Below are 17,928 nucleotides of genomic sequence, written 5' to 3'. Positions count from 1 at the left end.
ACTTCAGACAGAATTCTGCTTATTAAAGGAAATGCTCTCTGAGACAGACCCAACATTTCATAGGTGTGTAGAATTTTGTGTTTAGTCAGTTTTAAAATGTTCTCAGCTCTTCAGTTTCGCTGTATTGGAATGCAGAAGAGCTGAGTTAGCTCTGCCCTTCAGCAGTTCAGGTGGGTGATCTGAATGTGCCCACCCTGCTGGGAGAGCAGTGTTTTCAGGGCTGAAGGAGGGAGTGCTTTGGAAAGCAAAGAAATGAGACTGAAATTCCTGGATGTTAATGGGCAGGAGGAAGCACACTGTTGCTGCTGCCTGAATTCACATCAGAATCGCTTTTCCAGCTGGGTGATGGGTCACATCTCAGATTTCCTTTATCCACCCAGGATTAGAGCCTAAATTTGCCTCCTGCTGCCCTACATGCCCTGAGCTGTGGTGGAGCCAGCCCCAGCCATGCAGATAACATTGCTTTTGTTGGTTTTTGCATCTAGAGCTATGCTAGAATTCTTCTAAAGCCGAAAAAGGCCAAAAGGAGAGGGAAGGTTTATCTACTTATTTTATCTTCCTCTAAATGGGAGGCAGTATTAGCAAATGGCAATTGATATTTAAACTTAAAGGGAAACATGAGCATCTCATAAAATGCTTTCACATGACCTTTCTCCAGCTGATTGAAAGTGGTTTTTGTGCTCATCTATCTGTTTATCTGCTGAGTAAAAGTCCTTGTCTGTTATTCCAGTGTCAGCTAGTTCAGAGAACATTTATCTATGTAACAGATAATTTCAGTTAAATATTACTTCTACTGCTGTATAAGTAGTGTGGAATAATTGTTTCTGAAGTAAGGCTCAGAAATGGACCGGATTTGTAAGACAGTCATCTTCTTTCTGTTGGTTTCTCTCAGCCTTGGGATAGATGAGGAATTTGTTCAGAACTTCATCACCATGGCTGGGCCTCTACCCAGTGAGCTGGCAGAGAGATTGGGTCTGCAGGCCCAGGAGGAGCAGCAGGGTCCCAGCATGGCCGAAGCACAGGGTTACGGTTACCTGTGCCACGCAGATCTCATGGCTTCCGAGCTGCCCTGGTACTTCTCCCAGCTCCGTGAGCTGGGGGTGACACACTACAAGCTGCTCCTGCCCTGGGCACGCATTTTTCCCGAGGGGAACGCCATGCAGGTGGATGGAGCCCAGGTGTGGTGCTACCAGCAGCTGCTGGAGGCCCTGGCTGTTGCAGAGCTCAGAGCTGTGCTGGTTCTGCACCAGGGCCGCGTCCCCAGCGCCGTGGCCGCGCAGGCTGGCGGGACGAGAGCCAGGGCCTTTTCTGAGCTCTTTGTGGAGTATGCGGATTTCTGCTTCCGTGCCTTTGGGGCCCTCGTGGATGTGTGGCTCTCCTTCAGTGACCTGCCAGAGGTCCTTCAAAGCCTGCCCTACACTGAGCCCCAGGAACGAGTCCAGGCCGTGGCTGCTGCTCATGAAGCATTTTACACCATGCTCCATGAGAGAATCTCACCAGCAGGTAAGGAGAGCAGGGTTTTCCAGTATGACTCATAAACATTTTGTGGTAGCATTAAATGGCAACTGCTACATGCAGTCTCTGTGTAGATGTTTTTGTGTCCTTCTTCCTGAAATGTACCTGAAACCATGAAAGAACAAGGTACAAGAAGTTTCCTATGCAATAATTACCGTGAGGAAGTCTCCAATGCCCTTTGTTTGACTTTCCTCGTTGCAGACACTGGGATTTACAGTAATTAAATCCCAAACCTACCTGTTTGTGTTACACACAGCAATAAAATTTCACCTCTTCCATGATGATTACCTGGGATTTTTCCAAGCAGATATCACCTCAGGTCTGCCTTTGGCCTTGGAATTTTTCAGTTCCAGACAGACAACCAGTAGAGCTGTCTTAGTCAGCATTTCTTTCCCCAACATTTTATTAGCTAATTACTTGCATTTGTCAGGAAGAATTTTTAATTCTTGCATTTGTGTACTTCGTTGTACAGTTCACACTATCTGGTGATAAGCCGTAGAAGTTGCCCATCTTCCCTCCTGCATCTTTAGTCCCTCCAACTTCCTCCCACCCCAAAATCTCAGAAACATTCAGCATAGAATGGATTTTTTAAAAATTGTAGAACCATCACAAAGGCATGAAAAATAATAAATATATTAATTATAATTATGTAGGGGGTGGAAGGACATTTTATTGACAAAGGTTCCTTGAATGCTGCCTTTGAATTTCTACCTTTTTCAGCTCTCCATTGAAATCACAGTGGGTATTCTGAAATTAACTGCTTGGAGCACTGTCTGGTGTTCCACAGTTTTGACAATTCAAAACTAGTTTTTGAAATAGCTGCAGTAAACTGAATATTTTATTTGTCCTTAATATGTTACTAACAGACTGCCTCTTTCTTTCTCAAGGTAGAAAGCTGTCCATTGCTTTGGAAATGGGTAATGTCTTGGACAGTGCTTCATCAGAATTGTTTTCAGTTTCTCTTCAGGTAACACCTTAAGGAAATATTTCCAAAATTATATAAATTTGCCTTCATTTAGCTTTGGTTTTATGTATGGGATCAAATAACCTGTGCAAGTTAAATAAGATTTTAGCAGGTTGACCAGTTTTGTAAGCTTTAATTATTTGATTAGTCTGATTATGTGAAACTGCTGATTTGAAACTTGTTTCAGTGTCCTTTCTTGGCTGGTAGGCACTGATTAAGTTACATGGAGACAAATTTGCTCTCATAATTGGCAATGTTAGCAGTATACTTGCTAAATGACAAGGTGTCTCCAAAAAGTGTACCTGTTAGCATTTTCTCTGCAGGTGTACTTAATGCACCACCAAAGATATTGATATGTTATCCTAATTTGCTGCTGTTTAAAATATCTGCTGATTATGTTAAAACCCAGACTGAGCTGTACTAAAAGTGATGCAGTTGCACAGAGATGGCACAACACAAGGAAAACATAATCTGTACAAAGGCAATGACATCCTTTTTTTAAAGACCCAGTTCCCTGTTCATAGCTGTCCTCACCCAGAGAATGTTGATGTAGGCTGCATCTATTACTATTTATAATCCTTCAAAACTTAGAACCAAGTCAAGCAATGCTGTAGGTGTGACAATTGCAAGGATTTAAGCAAGGTGTGGTTTATAGGGAGAGCAAAGAAGTTGTTGGAGATGAGCTGACTATACTAGAAGGAAATCTTGGACTGAAAAACAAACTGAAAGCTTATCAGTTATCTTCCAACTTCATCAGCTTGTTTGACAAGAGAATGCAATCTGCTCCCTTGAGGTTGATGACTTCTAGTGGGATAAACAAACACTTGTGTTATGGAATGATTAAAGATTTCTGAAGTGGACTTTCAACCAAGAAAGGCCTACCTGATAAGGCCTACCTGAACCACATAGTTATAAAGGTTTCTCTGATAAATCATAAACAGAAACTAAGTACCTGTAAATCATTATTATTAAATTCATAAAATAGAATTTAATTTAGTTGTTTAAATCGTGCTTTGTTTAGAAGGAGACATGCAAAACACATCTTCCCATACAATGTCCAGTCTGTGCTCTCTATATTGTCCAGGGCTCCCATACAGCTGTATGGCTTCTTACTCCAGCAATATATCTTTATCAAACCTTACACAATTTTATCTATTTTTAATGTAGTATTTCCAGAAAAAAAAATTCTCCAACATGGTTATTTTCCTTTTCTTGTTTCCAGGATTCAGTAGACTTTGTGTCTCTTAACCTTCAGTACCATTGTGGAAATGAAACAGATTTCTACAAGAAATTGAGTGAATTCCAGGTAACGTTATGCACAGGGTTAAAATGATAGCTGCAAACAGCAGACCATAAATAGGAGCAGAATTTCATGTGCTGTGATGCATGTCTAAACAGTTCTGATTTTCTGTGAAAGCTCAGGCAGCAGCTACACTGGGAAGCAGCTGCAAAGTGCTCATTTCTCTGTTGCTATTCTGACTTAAAAACTGTTGTTGGGAAATGCTGGAAAGGATCATCTTGGTCAATGCTTATTATTGATGCATTAACAACTGGAATTGCAGAATTCTTTTGTCTGGGACTGAAAAACCTTTCTCACATGCTAAGTACTGAAAGATATTAAACTCTAGCATGAGCTCTACAGCAGTGCTACCAAACTTCACATTCCTCATCAACAGAGACAGTGCTAGAAATGTTACTGAGAGTGAGTTTATTAAAGGATGAGATATCATGGCAGCACCAACATCAGTGATGCTGTAGGCTGGTACCTATTATAACCTTTATTAAACCTCTGGTAGTGAACTGCATTCTTAAAATTCATAAGCAAAAGTCATCCATCTGGGTAGCAGGATAAGGAGCTGCCCATGTAAAATGCAAAAAATGCCAAGAACATGGTTTTACTAGCTGGCTGATGCTTCTTTTCATACTATTCCCTGATTTCTGTTTTGCAGAGTGTCTGGAAGGACAAAGACATCTTGGTTTCTAGTCTAAAGGTCCTTGACTGTGCTTCCATGGAAGAGCATCCTTTCATACCAGTAGCTGCCACTGTAAAATGTGAGTGATGTTTGAAGAAGGAGAGTTTTTTTAGTTAAGATCTGCAGGATAACTTATAGAGAAAATTCAAAATCATCCAATCTAGGCTGCTGCTATTAGATGAAATAATTTTACAGTTCTTTATAATATTCTTGGAAAATTAAGGATGGATGGCAAGTGTTGAGGAGGGTGGAGCAGGAAATCTTTCCCGAATCTTTCTATCCTTTTCATCAGCCTCAAATTGCAGAAGGGGAGGTTTAGGCTGGATATTAGGAAAAATTTCTTTCAAGATATAATTGTTTGTTACTAATAGTGTCATGCAGTCTATGGCATCTAAGACTACATCCATCACTTACTATTTGTTTATTTGCAGCTATTAATAAAGAAGAAGCACATATGATTGGGTGTGATGTTAATGAGTTCTTGGACTATTTACCTCATGATTTAAGGTACTATAAAAAATACTGTAACACCATAGAATACTACAATAAGACACAGTAATAAAACAGCATCCTCTAGAAACCTGTGTGCAGGGAGAGACAAGACATTTTAGTGGTAAAGTCTGCTGTTAGTTGCTGAAAGGGCTACGAAGGGCTGCTTTTCTGCTGAACCCAGTCTCTTCCAATTACTTGCAATCCTCTATCCTGCTACTAATCCTCTTCCACACTCTCATCCTTGGTTACCTAAATTGCATCTTCAAGCCAATAGTAGCAAGTACATTTTTCAAGCCTTCTGCTTTTTTCAAGAGCAAAATGGTTATAAATAAAAAAATCCAATAGAGGCTTTCCTAGGGGAAAATCCAATTGAGCTTATGGAAATGTGGGAGATGTCATTGTGCAGGGAGATGCTAAGGATTACAGTAGCAGGAAACTCATGGAGCAGTTGCAGCATGGAAATTGCTGCTCACTGCAAGGATTTTGTTTGCACTTCTGACCTAACTAATGAATTATGAGACTCTACATGCAAAGAGCTGTTCTGCAGTTACCCACTGCCCTCCACCTTCATGTGCCAGCTGGGAGAGAGCAGGGTTAGATTGATCAGTTGTCAAAGGAACTGTATGTGGCTTATGTGACCTGAATGGGAAGCACACTTCTTTATACTCCATGTTTACAAGTTTTATGGCACTGGCATCCACCTTGGTGATTTTAACTTCTATTTATTATATTTCCAGTGAAACAAATACTCTACAGGAAAACTCAGATGCTGTTCTTGCCCCTCGGTCCTCCTATCAAACAGTCTGGGAAATGTTTGCTGAACAGTCTGAATCAGAGAGGGATTCTTTCCTGCAAGATGTTTTCCCAAGTGGATTCCTCTGGGGCATATCCACAGGTGCCTTTAACATCGAAGGAGCTTGGGCAGAGGATGGGAAAGGAGAGAGCATCTGGGACCAGTTTGGACATGGGGGCCATGTCCACATGAACCAAACAGCAGACGTGGCATGTGACAGCTACTATAAACCCAGCTATGACATTTACCTGCTTAAGGGCCTTCATCCCCAGCTGTACAAATTTTCTGTATCCTGGTCTAGAATTTTCCCTGCTGGCACCAACAAGACCATCAATTCCAAGGGTGTTGATTATTACAACCGCTTAATTGACCGCTTGATTGACTCTGACATTGAGCCCATGGTGACTCTGTTCCACTGGGACCTGCCCCAAGCTCTGCAGGCTCTTGGTGGCTGGCAGAATGAAAGTATCATAGATGCTTTTGTGAGCTATGCAGACTTCTGCTTTTCCACGTTTGGGGATCGGGTCAAGCTCTGGGTTACGTTCCATGAGCCCTGGGTTATCAGCTACGCTGGCTATGGCACCGGAGAGCATCCTCCAGGAATCACTGACCCAGGAGCAGCATCTTACAAGGTAGGGACACAGGAATAATTGAGATCCTGCAGCTACTCTTGTTGGGTTGTTTTCCACGATGGTTCTGTGCTTTAACAATGTTCAAACCTAACGTGGCCTCTGAGACAACTATTTGGATGCTGGATTTATGATACGTTAAAAATGGGTTAGTTAATGGAGGCCAGGTGCTGTTATTTTATTTTTCTATTCTGAAAGCTGATGTGGATGGATAGTCAGATTCTTTTGCTTATTCCAAAACCTACTACACTCCTTGTCAATTCTTATTTATTTTGTCAAGGTGTTTTCTTTTGGATGGAGAGGACATTTTCACATGCCAATAAACCCAATGCTTAAGAGTTTTTGTGCAATGGAGTGTGACACATTTTCCTCTGCTTTCTGCTCCCAGGTTGCTCACACAATTCTCAAGGCTCACGCCAAGGTCTGGCACCTGTACAATGACAAATACCGCTCTCAGCAACTGGGAAAGGTGGGGCTGGTGCTGAACTCGGACTGGGCTGAACCCAAGACTCCATCCAGCTCCGATGATGTGAGGGCATCTGAGAGGTACCTGCAGTTCATGCTTGGCTGGTTTGCTCACCCCATATTTGTTAATGGTGATTACCCAGATATCCTGAAGGCTCAGATCCAGGAAGTGAACCAGCAGTGCTCCATGACAGTTGCACAGCTGCCTGTGTTTACAGAGGAGGAGAAGACCTTGGTGAAAGGGACTGCAGATTTCTTTGGTCTTTCCCATTACACTTCCCGCCTTGTCAGTGCTGGGACTAACGGGACGTGCACACCAGGCTACGAGAGCATTGGGAACTTCTCCTTGCATGTAGATCCTTCCTGGCCACAGGCTGCCTCTTCTTGGGTCCATGTGGTCCCTTGGGGATTAAGAAGGCTGCTGAAGTTTGTATCCCAGGAATACACAGGGTCAAAGATCCCAATATACATAGCAGGGAATGGTGTGCCCACAGGAGACACCGGGGATCTTCTCAATGACACTCTGCGAGTGGATTATTTCCGCCAGTACATCGATGAGGCCCTGAAAGGTATGGAGAAATTAAATTATTTTATTTTTTTTAAATTGTGGCAAGTGGTTACTCTAGCCCTTCCATGATGGTTAACTTTAAAACATCACCACTTGCACAGTGATGTTGTGTAGCTGCCTGTTATGTAGGTACTGAATGTGACTTTATATACTTAAGCCTATCTGGTGTCCAGATATGGAGCTCTCCATTCTCTTTCGATATTGGAATGCATTTTTTTTAGTGTATGGATTAATGTAGCCTGGATCCTAAGGTCAGTCCCTCTGTGAGAGCACTGTTCATACACTCCAATTTCTCTGGAGATACTGACCTGCAGGGTCTTGCCTGTGGACCTCTCATAAATTGGGGCTGAACTTCATCAATTTACCTTTATCAGTTAATCAGATGTAATTGGCAGTGACCAGTTCAGATGGGAAATATCTTCCTAAAATTTCTACCTCAGTCATTTTGAGAATGTTTAGGTTATCCTTGTAGATTGTTCAAGTTATGCTTGTATCTTTGCAAGATGTGTATCTTTTGACATAAAACTAGCATTAGTGGCAGTTTCTGGACAAACATATAGAGCTGAGATTTCAAATAGAGATTTGACTCATGCTTTCTAGATACAATAAACAATACTGTCAGTTAAACATTAAATATGCTGTATTAGATATGTTGGTGATCAGTGTGTACGGCATTTGGTCTGCTTGACCTAGGTCTCAACATACTGCTGGAAGTGTTGAAAGAGCTACAGAAAACACAATTTAGCATTGCTGTTATGCCTCAGCAGAAGTAAAGAAGATGGACTGCACATGGAAGTGAACTTTTCTTGAATGAGAGATTTAGTGGTTTTTTGTAAGCAATGTGAGGAGGTATGCTGGACTTGCCTCTGCTGGTATTGGGTGCACTGTTTTGCTAAAAGAAGCTCTCCTGTGCTCAGGGAATATAGGCAAGCACTAAATACCTGCAATGTTTCAGTTTAATTACAGTGTTTAATCTAAAAGTGCACCATACAGCTAAATTGATGAAATCTGCTTGAAAACAAGAACACAGGGGAAGGGATACCAGTGGCACAGTGTCCTGTACTCAGATACCTCTTGACTAATATTTCTTTTTTACACATTTCTATCACTAAGCATTTCACCAGCTCCTATTATGGTGCTGACTGCTTTTCCTGACAGATACTCTTAATTGTTTGTGAAGCTTTTTTAGCCTTTAAAACCATTTGTAAGTGGTTTGTCTTGTCACACATATCCTTGGCTATGGTGGTTCTGTTGTTCTGAGCTGTGTTCAGGAAATGTCCAGGTGGGTGATTAACAATGTCTCGTTGTTTCTGTGGCAGCGGTGAAACTGGACGCTGTTGATGTCCGGTCCTACATTGCTCGATCCCTGCTTGATGGCTTTGAAGGCCCAGTGGGATACAGCCTAAAATTTGGGCTGCATCATGTGGACTTTGAAGATAGCAGCAGACCAAGGACTCCCAAGGCATCTGCTTACTTCTATTCTAGTGTTATTGAAAAAAATGGTTTTCCATCCCAAGCCTCGGGCAGATCGTCTGCACCAGTGGTGTTTGACCGACCTGTGCCATCAAAGCTGCCAAATTTACCAGCATCAGAAGTCCCCTCCAAGGCAAAGGTTGTCTGGCAGAAGTTTTCATCCCAGACTGCCTTTGAAAGAGACATGTATTTTTATGGGACATTCCCAGAGGATTTTACGTGGGGTGTGTCTTCCTCTGCCTACCAGATAGAGGGAGGTTGGGATGCTGATGGCAAAGGACCCAGCATTTGGGATAACTTCACCCATGTCCCAGGGAATGTAAACAATAATGATACTGGAGATATAGCTTGTGATAGTTATAACAAGGTGGAGGAAGATATTTACATGCTGAAAGCCTTAGGGGTAAAGAACTATCGTTTTTCCGTGTCCTGGCCTCGAATCTTCCCCACTGGAAGGAACAACTCAATCAACAGCCATGGAGTCGCCTACTACAACCGTCTCATTGATGGACTGATTGCAAACAACATTGCTCCAATTGTCACTCTCTACCACTGGGACCTACCACAAAGTCTCCAGGACATCGGTGGCTGGGAGAGCGATGAGATCATTGACCTGTTTGACAGCTTTGCAGACTTCTGTTTCCAGACCTTTGGGGACAGGGTGAAGTTCTGGATTACGATCAATGAACCCAACATCATCGCCTGGCTGGGCTACGGCGAGGGGTTGTTCCCACCCAATGTCAAGGACCCTGGCAATGCTCCCTACAGAGTTGCCCACATCTTACTGAAAGCTCATGCCAGGGTCTACCACACCTACGATGACAAATACAGAGCGAGTCAGGGAGGGATCATTGCCCCGTGCCTCTTCACCACCTGGGCTGAGCCAAAGACACCAAGCGACCCCAGGGACATTGAAGCTGCTGACAGGTACCTGCAGTTTTTGGTGGGTTGGTTCGCACACCCCATTTACAAAAACGGGGACTACCCCGAGGTCATGAAGTGGAAAGTTGGGAACAGGAGCGAGCTCCAGAACCTGCCATCCTCACGCCTGCCGGTTCTGACAGCGGAGGAGCGTGAATACATCCGGGGCACCGCAGATGTCTTCTGCTTCAACATATACTCCTCCAAAATTATCAGCCATTCAACAACACGGCTGACCCCCTTCTCTTACAGTTATGACCAGGAAGTTTCAGTAACAGTTGACAGCTCCTGGCCTACCTCATCTCTCCCTGACCATCGGCCTGTGGCCTGGGGTCTGAGGAGGCTGCTGAACTGGATCAAAGAGGAATATGGAAACCCTCCCATATACATCATTGAGAATGGTGTGGGGACAAGGGCCAAATCAGATGTTGATGACAATGCCAGGATATTTTACATCAAAACATACATTGATGAGGCTTTAAAAGGTATCAGAATTTGCTTTTGTTCTGTTGGTGTTGTGTGTCTCCTCTTTAGATTTCTGGTTACTTAACTCCTGTGAAGTGTACTTTTTAAAAGTGATTGATATCAGTCTTTAAATTGTCTGAACACAATATAAACATAGTATTTATTTTTATGTCTGCTTTGCATGGCTGTACCTTTTTTCCTCCAACTATGAAGATTCTCTCAATTGTCTTAGTTGACCAGTGCCACCTGTAAGAAACGAAGAGTCTGTATGTGCTTGCATGTGAATTCCTAAGGGTTCATTTAATGTGTAATTATGCCACTCATGCTCCTCCATTTTTTTTCTGGTCTTTCAGCTTACAAGGTAGATGGTGTTAATCTGAAAGGATACAACGCTTGGTCTTTGATGGATAACTTTGAATGGGTGGATGGTTATGATCCAAGATTTGGATTGCACCAGATTGATTTTGACAACCCCAACAGGCCGAGAACGCCAAAGCGCTCTGCTGTGTACTATGCAGAAATCATCCAGAATAACGGCATCCCACTGCCCAAGGAAGATGAATTTTTATATGGAGAGTTTCCAGAGAACTTCTCATGGAGCGTAGCAACTGCAGCTTACCAGGTCAGGAAACTGAGATGGACTCCTGAAGTATCTGAGGACAGTTAATTCATTGTGTGGCACCACAAAGAATAACAGGCTGAATTCTTTGCTAGGCCGAGACCTGAATTTGGGTTTGCTAATAATTCTTCCCCCATTTTCAATTACAGATTGAGGGAGGATGGAGAGCAGATGGGAAAGGACTTAGCATTTGGGACAAATATTCCCACACTCCCTTGAGAATTGGCAAAGATGCGACTGGAGATGTAGCTTGTGACAGCTACCACAGGATTGAGGAGGATGTGGAAATGCTGAAAAGCCTCAAGGTGTCTCACTATCGCTTTTCAATCTCCTGGTCCCGTGTTCTCCCAGATGGGACCACCAGATACATCAATGAAAAGGGACTGAACTACTATGAAAGGCTGATCGATGCCCTTCTGGCAGCCAACATTGTGCCTCAGGTAACTAAAAAATAGTAAATCTCAAATCTGATGCTCAGAGCAACATGTGTGTTTCTGTCCATACCCTCCTTCACACAGAATTTTTTTTTCATGGTTTTCCATTTCATTTCATGAAGAAACATGGGGTATTGCATAAGCAAATGAACCTGGAATGTAGGGATATGTTGAAATTACTACCCGGAAAGACCACAGTAAACTTACTGTTGGTTTCCAATTGCCTTCTTGTTCCTTTACCTTGGAAATAGCTTCCACAGGGACCTATGCAGGGATCTTTCAGACACCGAGGTGAGACTCACTAACGTAGTTCCCAGGATCTTCCTTCTTGCCTTTCTTGGAGATGGATGTAACTTTATTTTTTCCTGGGAGTCAGGAAGCTCCACGGGTGTTATTTGTCACATACAATGAACGGTGACCTCACCTCTGCATCAATCAGCTCTTTCAGCACTGTTGAGTGACTCTGAGCTGTCCTCATACCTCTGTACCAGCCCAGAGAGGTGTTCTAGTGGATTGTGTTTCACCTGAGAGTCAGTGCAGGGGGAGCAGTTCTTCACTGATGAGTTTTTGCTGTCACAAGATGGTTTTTGTTAATAGCTTCATCTTCACCATTAGGCAGTCCCTAAAGAAACTGGCAAAAACTTCTTTTATTGAGTACATAAGTGATCACTACAACATGAAACTATATTAGGAACAGATAACTGCAGATCAAAGCACAGTTTATTTGTGGTCATAAATGAATCTGAGTTACTGTGAGAGTGAGTCGATGAGTCCTTTGTCTTCCTGTCTTTCCCCACAGGTAACTCTTTATCACTGGGACCTCCCACAGGCACTGCAGAACATCGGTGGGTGGGAGAATGATACTATAGTTCAGAGATTTAAGGAATATGCTGAGCTGCTTTTCCAGAGGCTGGGCAATAAAGTGAAATTTTGGATAACCCTCAATGAACCCTACAACACTGCCTATCTTGGCTATGGCGTTGGCACAGCTGCTCCAGGTAAGACTGCTGGGCATAACCTCAGAGTCCTCGTGGCACTGTCCCACAATTGTTCCATGCTGCAGCAGAATAGTTCCTTGGGGCTTGCAAAGGTAGAACTAGGAAAATGGTGAGCTGTGGATAGATGGGGTTTGGATTGCTGTGGTGTGGTGAACAGGTCTTTCTTTTACTCTGCCTATCACCTCCAAGTCTGGATTACACTTGCTGCCTGGAGCAGACCTTATTTCCAGACCAGTTCCAGGGACTGTGGAGAAGAGTTAGTTAGGGCTGAAGGAAGACCCAGCTCAGCAGCAGGGTAGAACCAAGAGAAGAGGGGATATGAGCTGACATGAACACACAGCTTTCTGCTTTCCAAACTGGCAGGAGCCAGTTGCCAGGGCTGGCAGTCCATGTCCCACTGCAGAGGGAGCAGGGGGCAATGCAGGGTCCTGCTTGCACAGCCTTCCCATGGCAGCTGCTCCTTCAGCTGCCTCTGCCTAGTGCTGATTCCAGCCCAGGGCTGGGCTTGGGGCACCAGGTGTTGCACATTCATTCCTTTACCAGGGGCAATTCTGGGTGCCCCAGGGTTGTGTTAACCTGGGAAGCAGCCAGGAGAGGGCTGGGAAGTGCTGCTCCACTGTCTGTGCTGTCCCTGTCCCTGCAGGCATCTCGGTTCGGCCAGGGCGTGCTCCCTACGTGGTGGGACACAACCTGATCAAGGCACACGCAGAGGCCTGGCACCTCTACAACGAGACCTTCCGGGCCAAGCAGGGAGGGCTCATCTCCATCACCATCAACTCTGACTGGGCAGAACCACGCAACCCACACAGCCAGGAGGACATCGAAGCTGCCAGACGATTCATGCAGGTACAGACACCCCTGGTCACAGCTCTCCCTGCTGCTCCAGGTGACGCCCCCTCTTTGGGTGCTGGATGTGCCCAGAACCCAGGTGGGCATCTCACTGAAATAAAACAGTGAGGCAGAGGCATTACTGCAAAGAAGTGTATCCTCCTCTTATGGGGGCTGATCAAGAATGCAACAGAAATGAGATAAAACATGGTTGCAGTGGCAAAAGCTTATTAAATTGACTGCTGTTTTATGGGCATCCCTTTGTATCACCTGTTATAAATTCAAGTACCACCTATAAAGCAGCACATGACAGAGGAATGGCTAAATCCCTCTAGCTAAATGGCTAAATGTTTTGATATATGATTTATCCTCTCTTATTTCCTGGTTTAGTTTTTACTAGGTTGGTTTGCTCACCCCATTTTCAAAAATGGTGATTATAATGAAGTGATGAAAAGAAGGATTCGGGAACGAAGTCTGGCTCAGGGCCTGAGTGAGTCCCGGTAAGAGCCCAGGCACACATCTGCTTTTGTTTCACTGCCTGTGCTGAAACATGCTTCTCTTACAGAAATGATACATTTCAATCATTCTATTCCAATGTTACTCTAAAAAACTTATTGCATCCTCGCAGAAAAATTCTAGTGTTACATTTTCAGAGAATCACAGAATAGTTTGTGATGGAAGGGACCTTAAAGATCACTTAGTTCCAATCTAGGCCAGGGGGGCTTTGCCTATTCCCTGTCTTTACTTCTCTTGCAAACTAAATTGGCTAATATGTCTTTGGGGTAATAAATTGTCAGCTCAGTGACACAGTAACTGACCTGCATTAGCCACAGTACTTTACCTGATGCCTGCAGTAAATTTGTTTAACTTTTCTTAAAACTATGTACTGAATCCATTGGTGCCTCAGTTACATTACTTATTTTCCATTCTCAGTTCCCAGTTTCTCTGCCTGTGCTTGTGGTGCTGGTACCAGGGATCCCAGCATTACCCAAGGAGTGTGTGCAAAGGGTATTCTCTGTTTTCTCTTGCAGACTTCCAGAATTTACTGAAAGTGAAAAACAAAGAATTAAAGGCACATATGACTACTTTGGCCTAAATCATTATACCACGGTTTTAACATACAACCTGAACTATCCTAAGACTGTTAAGTCATATGACTCTGATAGGTAAGAGATGAATGTAAATTATTGGTCATGTAAAATCTGCACACCTGGAGCCTGAGTTAACTGACAAGTGTAAATTTATAACAAATAAAGCTGTGAGATAGGTGTTTAAAGGTATTATAAACCAATACTAGGGATAATACAACCAAGCAGTACCTGAGGCACTGTTATTTTTGCAGAAGTCCAGCAACAGCCTTTTTCTTACAGACATGAGGTGATGAACAGTATTTATCATACTTCCTGCCTCCAATCTGCAGTTTAAACTGTGAGGTGTTATCCTGGCTTATGGATACTGATCCATTTGCTGTTAAACAAATGTTTAGGTCCCTGACTACATTGGATAAATGTAAGTTCAAAGCCTAAATAGTTAAATCACTTAATGGTTAAGTATAGATTATGGTTTTTTATTTAGATACTAATTTTATTCCTCTATTTCAAAAAGTAAACAATAGGAGCTAACTAGTTTTTCTAATGAGAATTCAGGTAATGGTGGGACCACATGTAGGGGTGAAATTGTCTCCTCTCCAAAATGTTTCCACAGGGAATGGATGAAATTGTTATAGCTTTCCTTTGCTGCTACATCCCAACCCCTTATAGTTTAAACCTGTAGGACAGTGGCCTCATTACATTCCTGCATGTAATGTAAAGGACAATTTTGTGTGCTTGAGCATTTCATTGTAACTTGAAAAGTAGAAATGTTGTTGTAGTATAAAAAGATTTGGAACCAACATCACATTGTCAGCCACAGCAGATTTACACAGAGTGTTATTGTAAATCAAAGCATGAGGAGCATTTTTTAGGCTTGTGAGCACCAGCAGCACCTCAGCCTTGGGCACAGAGGTGGCTGGCACGTGGGACTGGCCCTGAGCAGTGTCCTCCTCCACAGGGGCGTAGCCACAGTGACCGACCGCAGCTGGCTGGGCTCTGGCTCCCTCTGGCTGAAGGTGACACCCTTTGGATTCAGGAAGATCCTCAGGTGGATAAAGGAAGAGTACAACAACCCTCCCATTTATGTGACTGAAAATGGGGTCTCAGAAAGGGGAGCCTTTGAATTCAATGACACTTGGAGAATGCATTACTATCGGAGCTACATTAATGAGGCACTGAAAGGTAAGAGTGATTACTGACATGTGGTCATCCAAAGCTCTAGACAGCAGCAGCAGCTTTGCCACAAGACTGATGTGTATAAAGCAAGCTGTAAGGAGCTGAAAGACCACTGCCATCACACTTGCAAGTTACACAGCTACATGGGCTTACTGAATCCACTTCCAAGAGCCTTTGAGTTTACCAAAAACTGCCCATGGATAATCACAAATGTGCCAGGAAAGATGATCTAAAGGAAGAACAAAACCTGGGTTTAGTGGGGTAACCTGCAGGTTCCTTGATTTGCTGCACCTGGTGAGAGAAGTTACTACTACCTGATAAACTCCTAAACTCCTTGTAGTCTGACTACTGCTGTGTCTAAAAACTGCATCTTTTTTTAAAAACAGCAGTAAAAACCCGACTCCTAAACTGGTTTCAGTTACAGCAGTGGTCAAACAACTTCAGGAAAGGGCTTTTTCAGTTTGCTTTTCTGGTGTACTGGGAACAGCCAGGTGTTCAGGCATTTACTGCCTTGTAGCAAGCAGCAAGGCCTCACAACCACTTATTTAGGCAATGGTTGCATTTTTCTTCTCTATTCATAACCCTTTGTTTCTTGCACAAAAGCTTTGATTTTTGGAGCAGAGAAAAGCAGTGTCCAGTCCTGGGCACTGAGTGAACTACCCTGGTTGCTTGTTGGCTGTGCCAAGTCAACACAAGAGAGATGTGGGAATGGGGATAACAAAACCTATGAGGCCCAAGTGGCAATAACCTCACTGTGAGCCATGTGTGCATGTTCTGGAGCACCTTCCTGGCCTGGCTGGCCAAGGGGTGACCACTGACCTGTTCTCTCTTCTCTCTGCTCCTGCCTGCAGCCATTGTGCTCGATGGTGTCGATTTACGGGGCTACACTGCGTGGACACTGATGGACAACTTCGAGTGGGCAGTGGGTTATGAGGAAAAGTTTGGGCTTTACCACGTGAATTTCTCAGACCCTGCCTTGCCACGGCGCCCCAAGGCCTCAGCCAAGTATTACTCACAGATCATAAACTGCAATGGCTTTCCAGACCCAGCAACAGGCCCACATCCCTGTCTGGAACAGGAACCAGAAGGTAAGTGACACAGCAGAAATAGTGCTTGTGTGTTTGCATCTAATCCTAATCCCAAAGAGTTCCATCATCTAAGGTTTTTACACACACCACCATTTTCTGCAATATTTTTTTTAAAAGACTCCAGTCAGTATCACTTCCCTGTGCAACACCAGACTAAACCTTGTGTGCAAGAGCACCTCAACACGTTCCTGTGTCTTAAAAATGTAGCAAAAGTTATTCCATTAGACTTTTCTACAACAGAACTGCCCAAGATGTTTTCCAAACCACAAACATTCAATATTCCCACAAGACTGTTTAGAAAATAGTTTGAATACTTTATACAAATCCATGTTTTGGGTAAGGCTTTGGAAATACTGATTCTTTTTGTCATTTGTGTCTTCTCAACTGGAGTAGTACAATGAACATCAACCAGTGCTAGTGTGGGGGTTTGGGAATGAGAATACTCACCTGTACTATCAGGAATTGTACTATCAGCCTCAGCTGTGCCTTTGCTCTGAGCTAGAATTGCACCAACCCCTGATCCACAGAATTACAGCTCCTTCCAGAGTATTGGATAACACAGTTAAAAGCCTGGTGGAGGCAGGAAGCAGCAGTGCCCACAGCTACATGGAACAGCGCCCCCAGGCCCTGCACTAACACTTTCTCATTGTTTTCCCATCCAGTGACACCAACAGACGCCACTCCAGGAGCAGCTGACAGCGTGCGCTTTTTGGGATTGGATTTGACATCCCAAAATGCAGAAATAGCACTCTATGTGCTTTTTGCTCTTTCTGCAGTTGGAGCACTGAGCTTGGCTCTTTTTGCATACAAATATGGAAAATTGTCCAAAAGATCCCATAAACAATCACACATAGAACTTAGTAGTAAAATGTAATATTTCCACATCATAAAATGTTATAAAAAAAAAAAGTCTATACCACCAGGAAAAGCAACTACTGCTTGCTGTATTGCAGCTTTCTGTCTTGCCTCAGAGATGGCTCCTCAGCATTTTAATGTTTGCTTCCCAATTTAAAAAGGGGGAGAAAAATTATTTTTCTGTTAACTGTTCTCTTTTGTCCATGGGCATTACTGATTTGATTTCCTAAAGACCGAAGTAAAATTACTTGTTCCTATTTGCATATAAGGATTTGCTGAACATCAGCTGGCATCTGTCCTTGCTTTATCATCACCATCAACAGTTCTGAAAGGACCCCTGGAAGTTCTCCTGCTTCTTAGAATTTTAAGAGAAATTAGCATCTCTCCTGGTGAAAACTGTTATATTGCAGCTACTGTACAGATTGGATTTTTACCCCTCTTTTCCTTTATTTCATGTACAGTCATTTAAACTGGAACAATATGTTTGTCTGCTGTATTTTAAATTTCAGTGGAACAATATGTTTGTCTGCTGTATTTTAAATTTCAGTGCATGACCCTGGCTTGCTTCCTTGTGATATCAG

General features: G+C 43.3%; 1 protein-coding gene across 1 annotated transcript; it reads left to right on the top strand.

Annotated features, from left to right (window-relative positions):
* The first annotated feature begins 842 nt into the window (after nt 1-842).
* Nucleotides 843-17,679, top strand: LCT (lactase). Its single transcript, XM_014870808.2, has 17 exons — nt 843-1,503; nt 2,403-2,482; nt 3,702-3,785; nt 4,429-4,531; nt 4,884-4,959; nt 5,682-6,369; nt 6,755-7,400; nt 8,719-10,278; nt 10,612-10,880; nt 11,027-11,317; nt 12,111-12,309; nt 12,953-13,155; nt 13,528-13,637; nt 14,169-14,303; nt 15,187-15,410; nt 16,256-16,492; nt 17,155-17,679. Exons 1-17 carry the CDS (start codon nt 843-845, stop codon nt 17,364-17,366), a joined length of 5,778 nt encoding a protein of 1,925 aa, XP_014726294.2. The 3' UTR covers nt 17,367-17,679.
* Nucleotides 17,680-17,928: the final 249 nt, after the last annotated feature.

Source organism: Sturnus vulgaris, chromosome 7 (genome assembly GCF_052056855.1).
Source record: "Sturnus vulgaris isolate bStuVul1 chromosome 7, bStuVul1.hap1, whole genome shotgun sequence".
NCBI lineage: Eukaryota > Metazoa > Chordata > Aves > Passeriformes > Sturnidae > Sturnus > Sturnus vulgaris.
The sequence above is the reverse complement of the archived record's forward strand: the minus strand, read 5'-3'. Positions and strand labels throughout refer to the sequence as shown.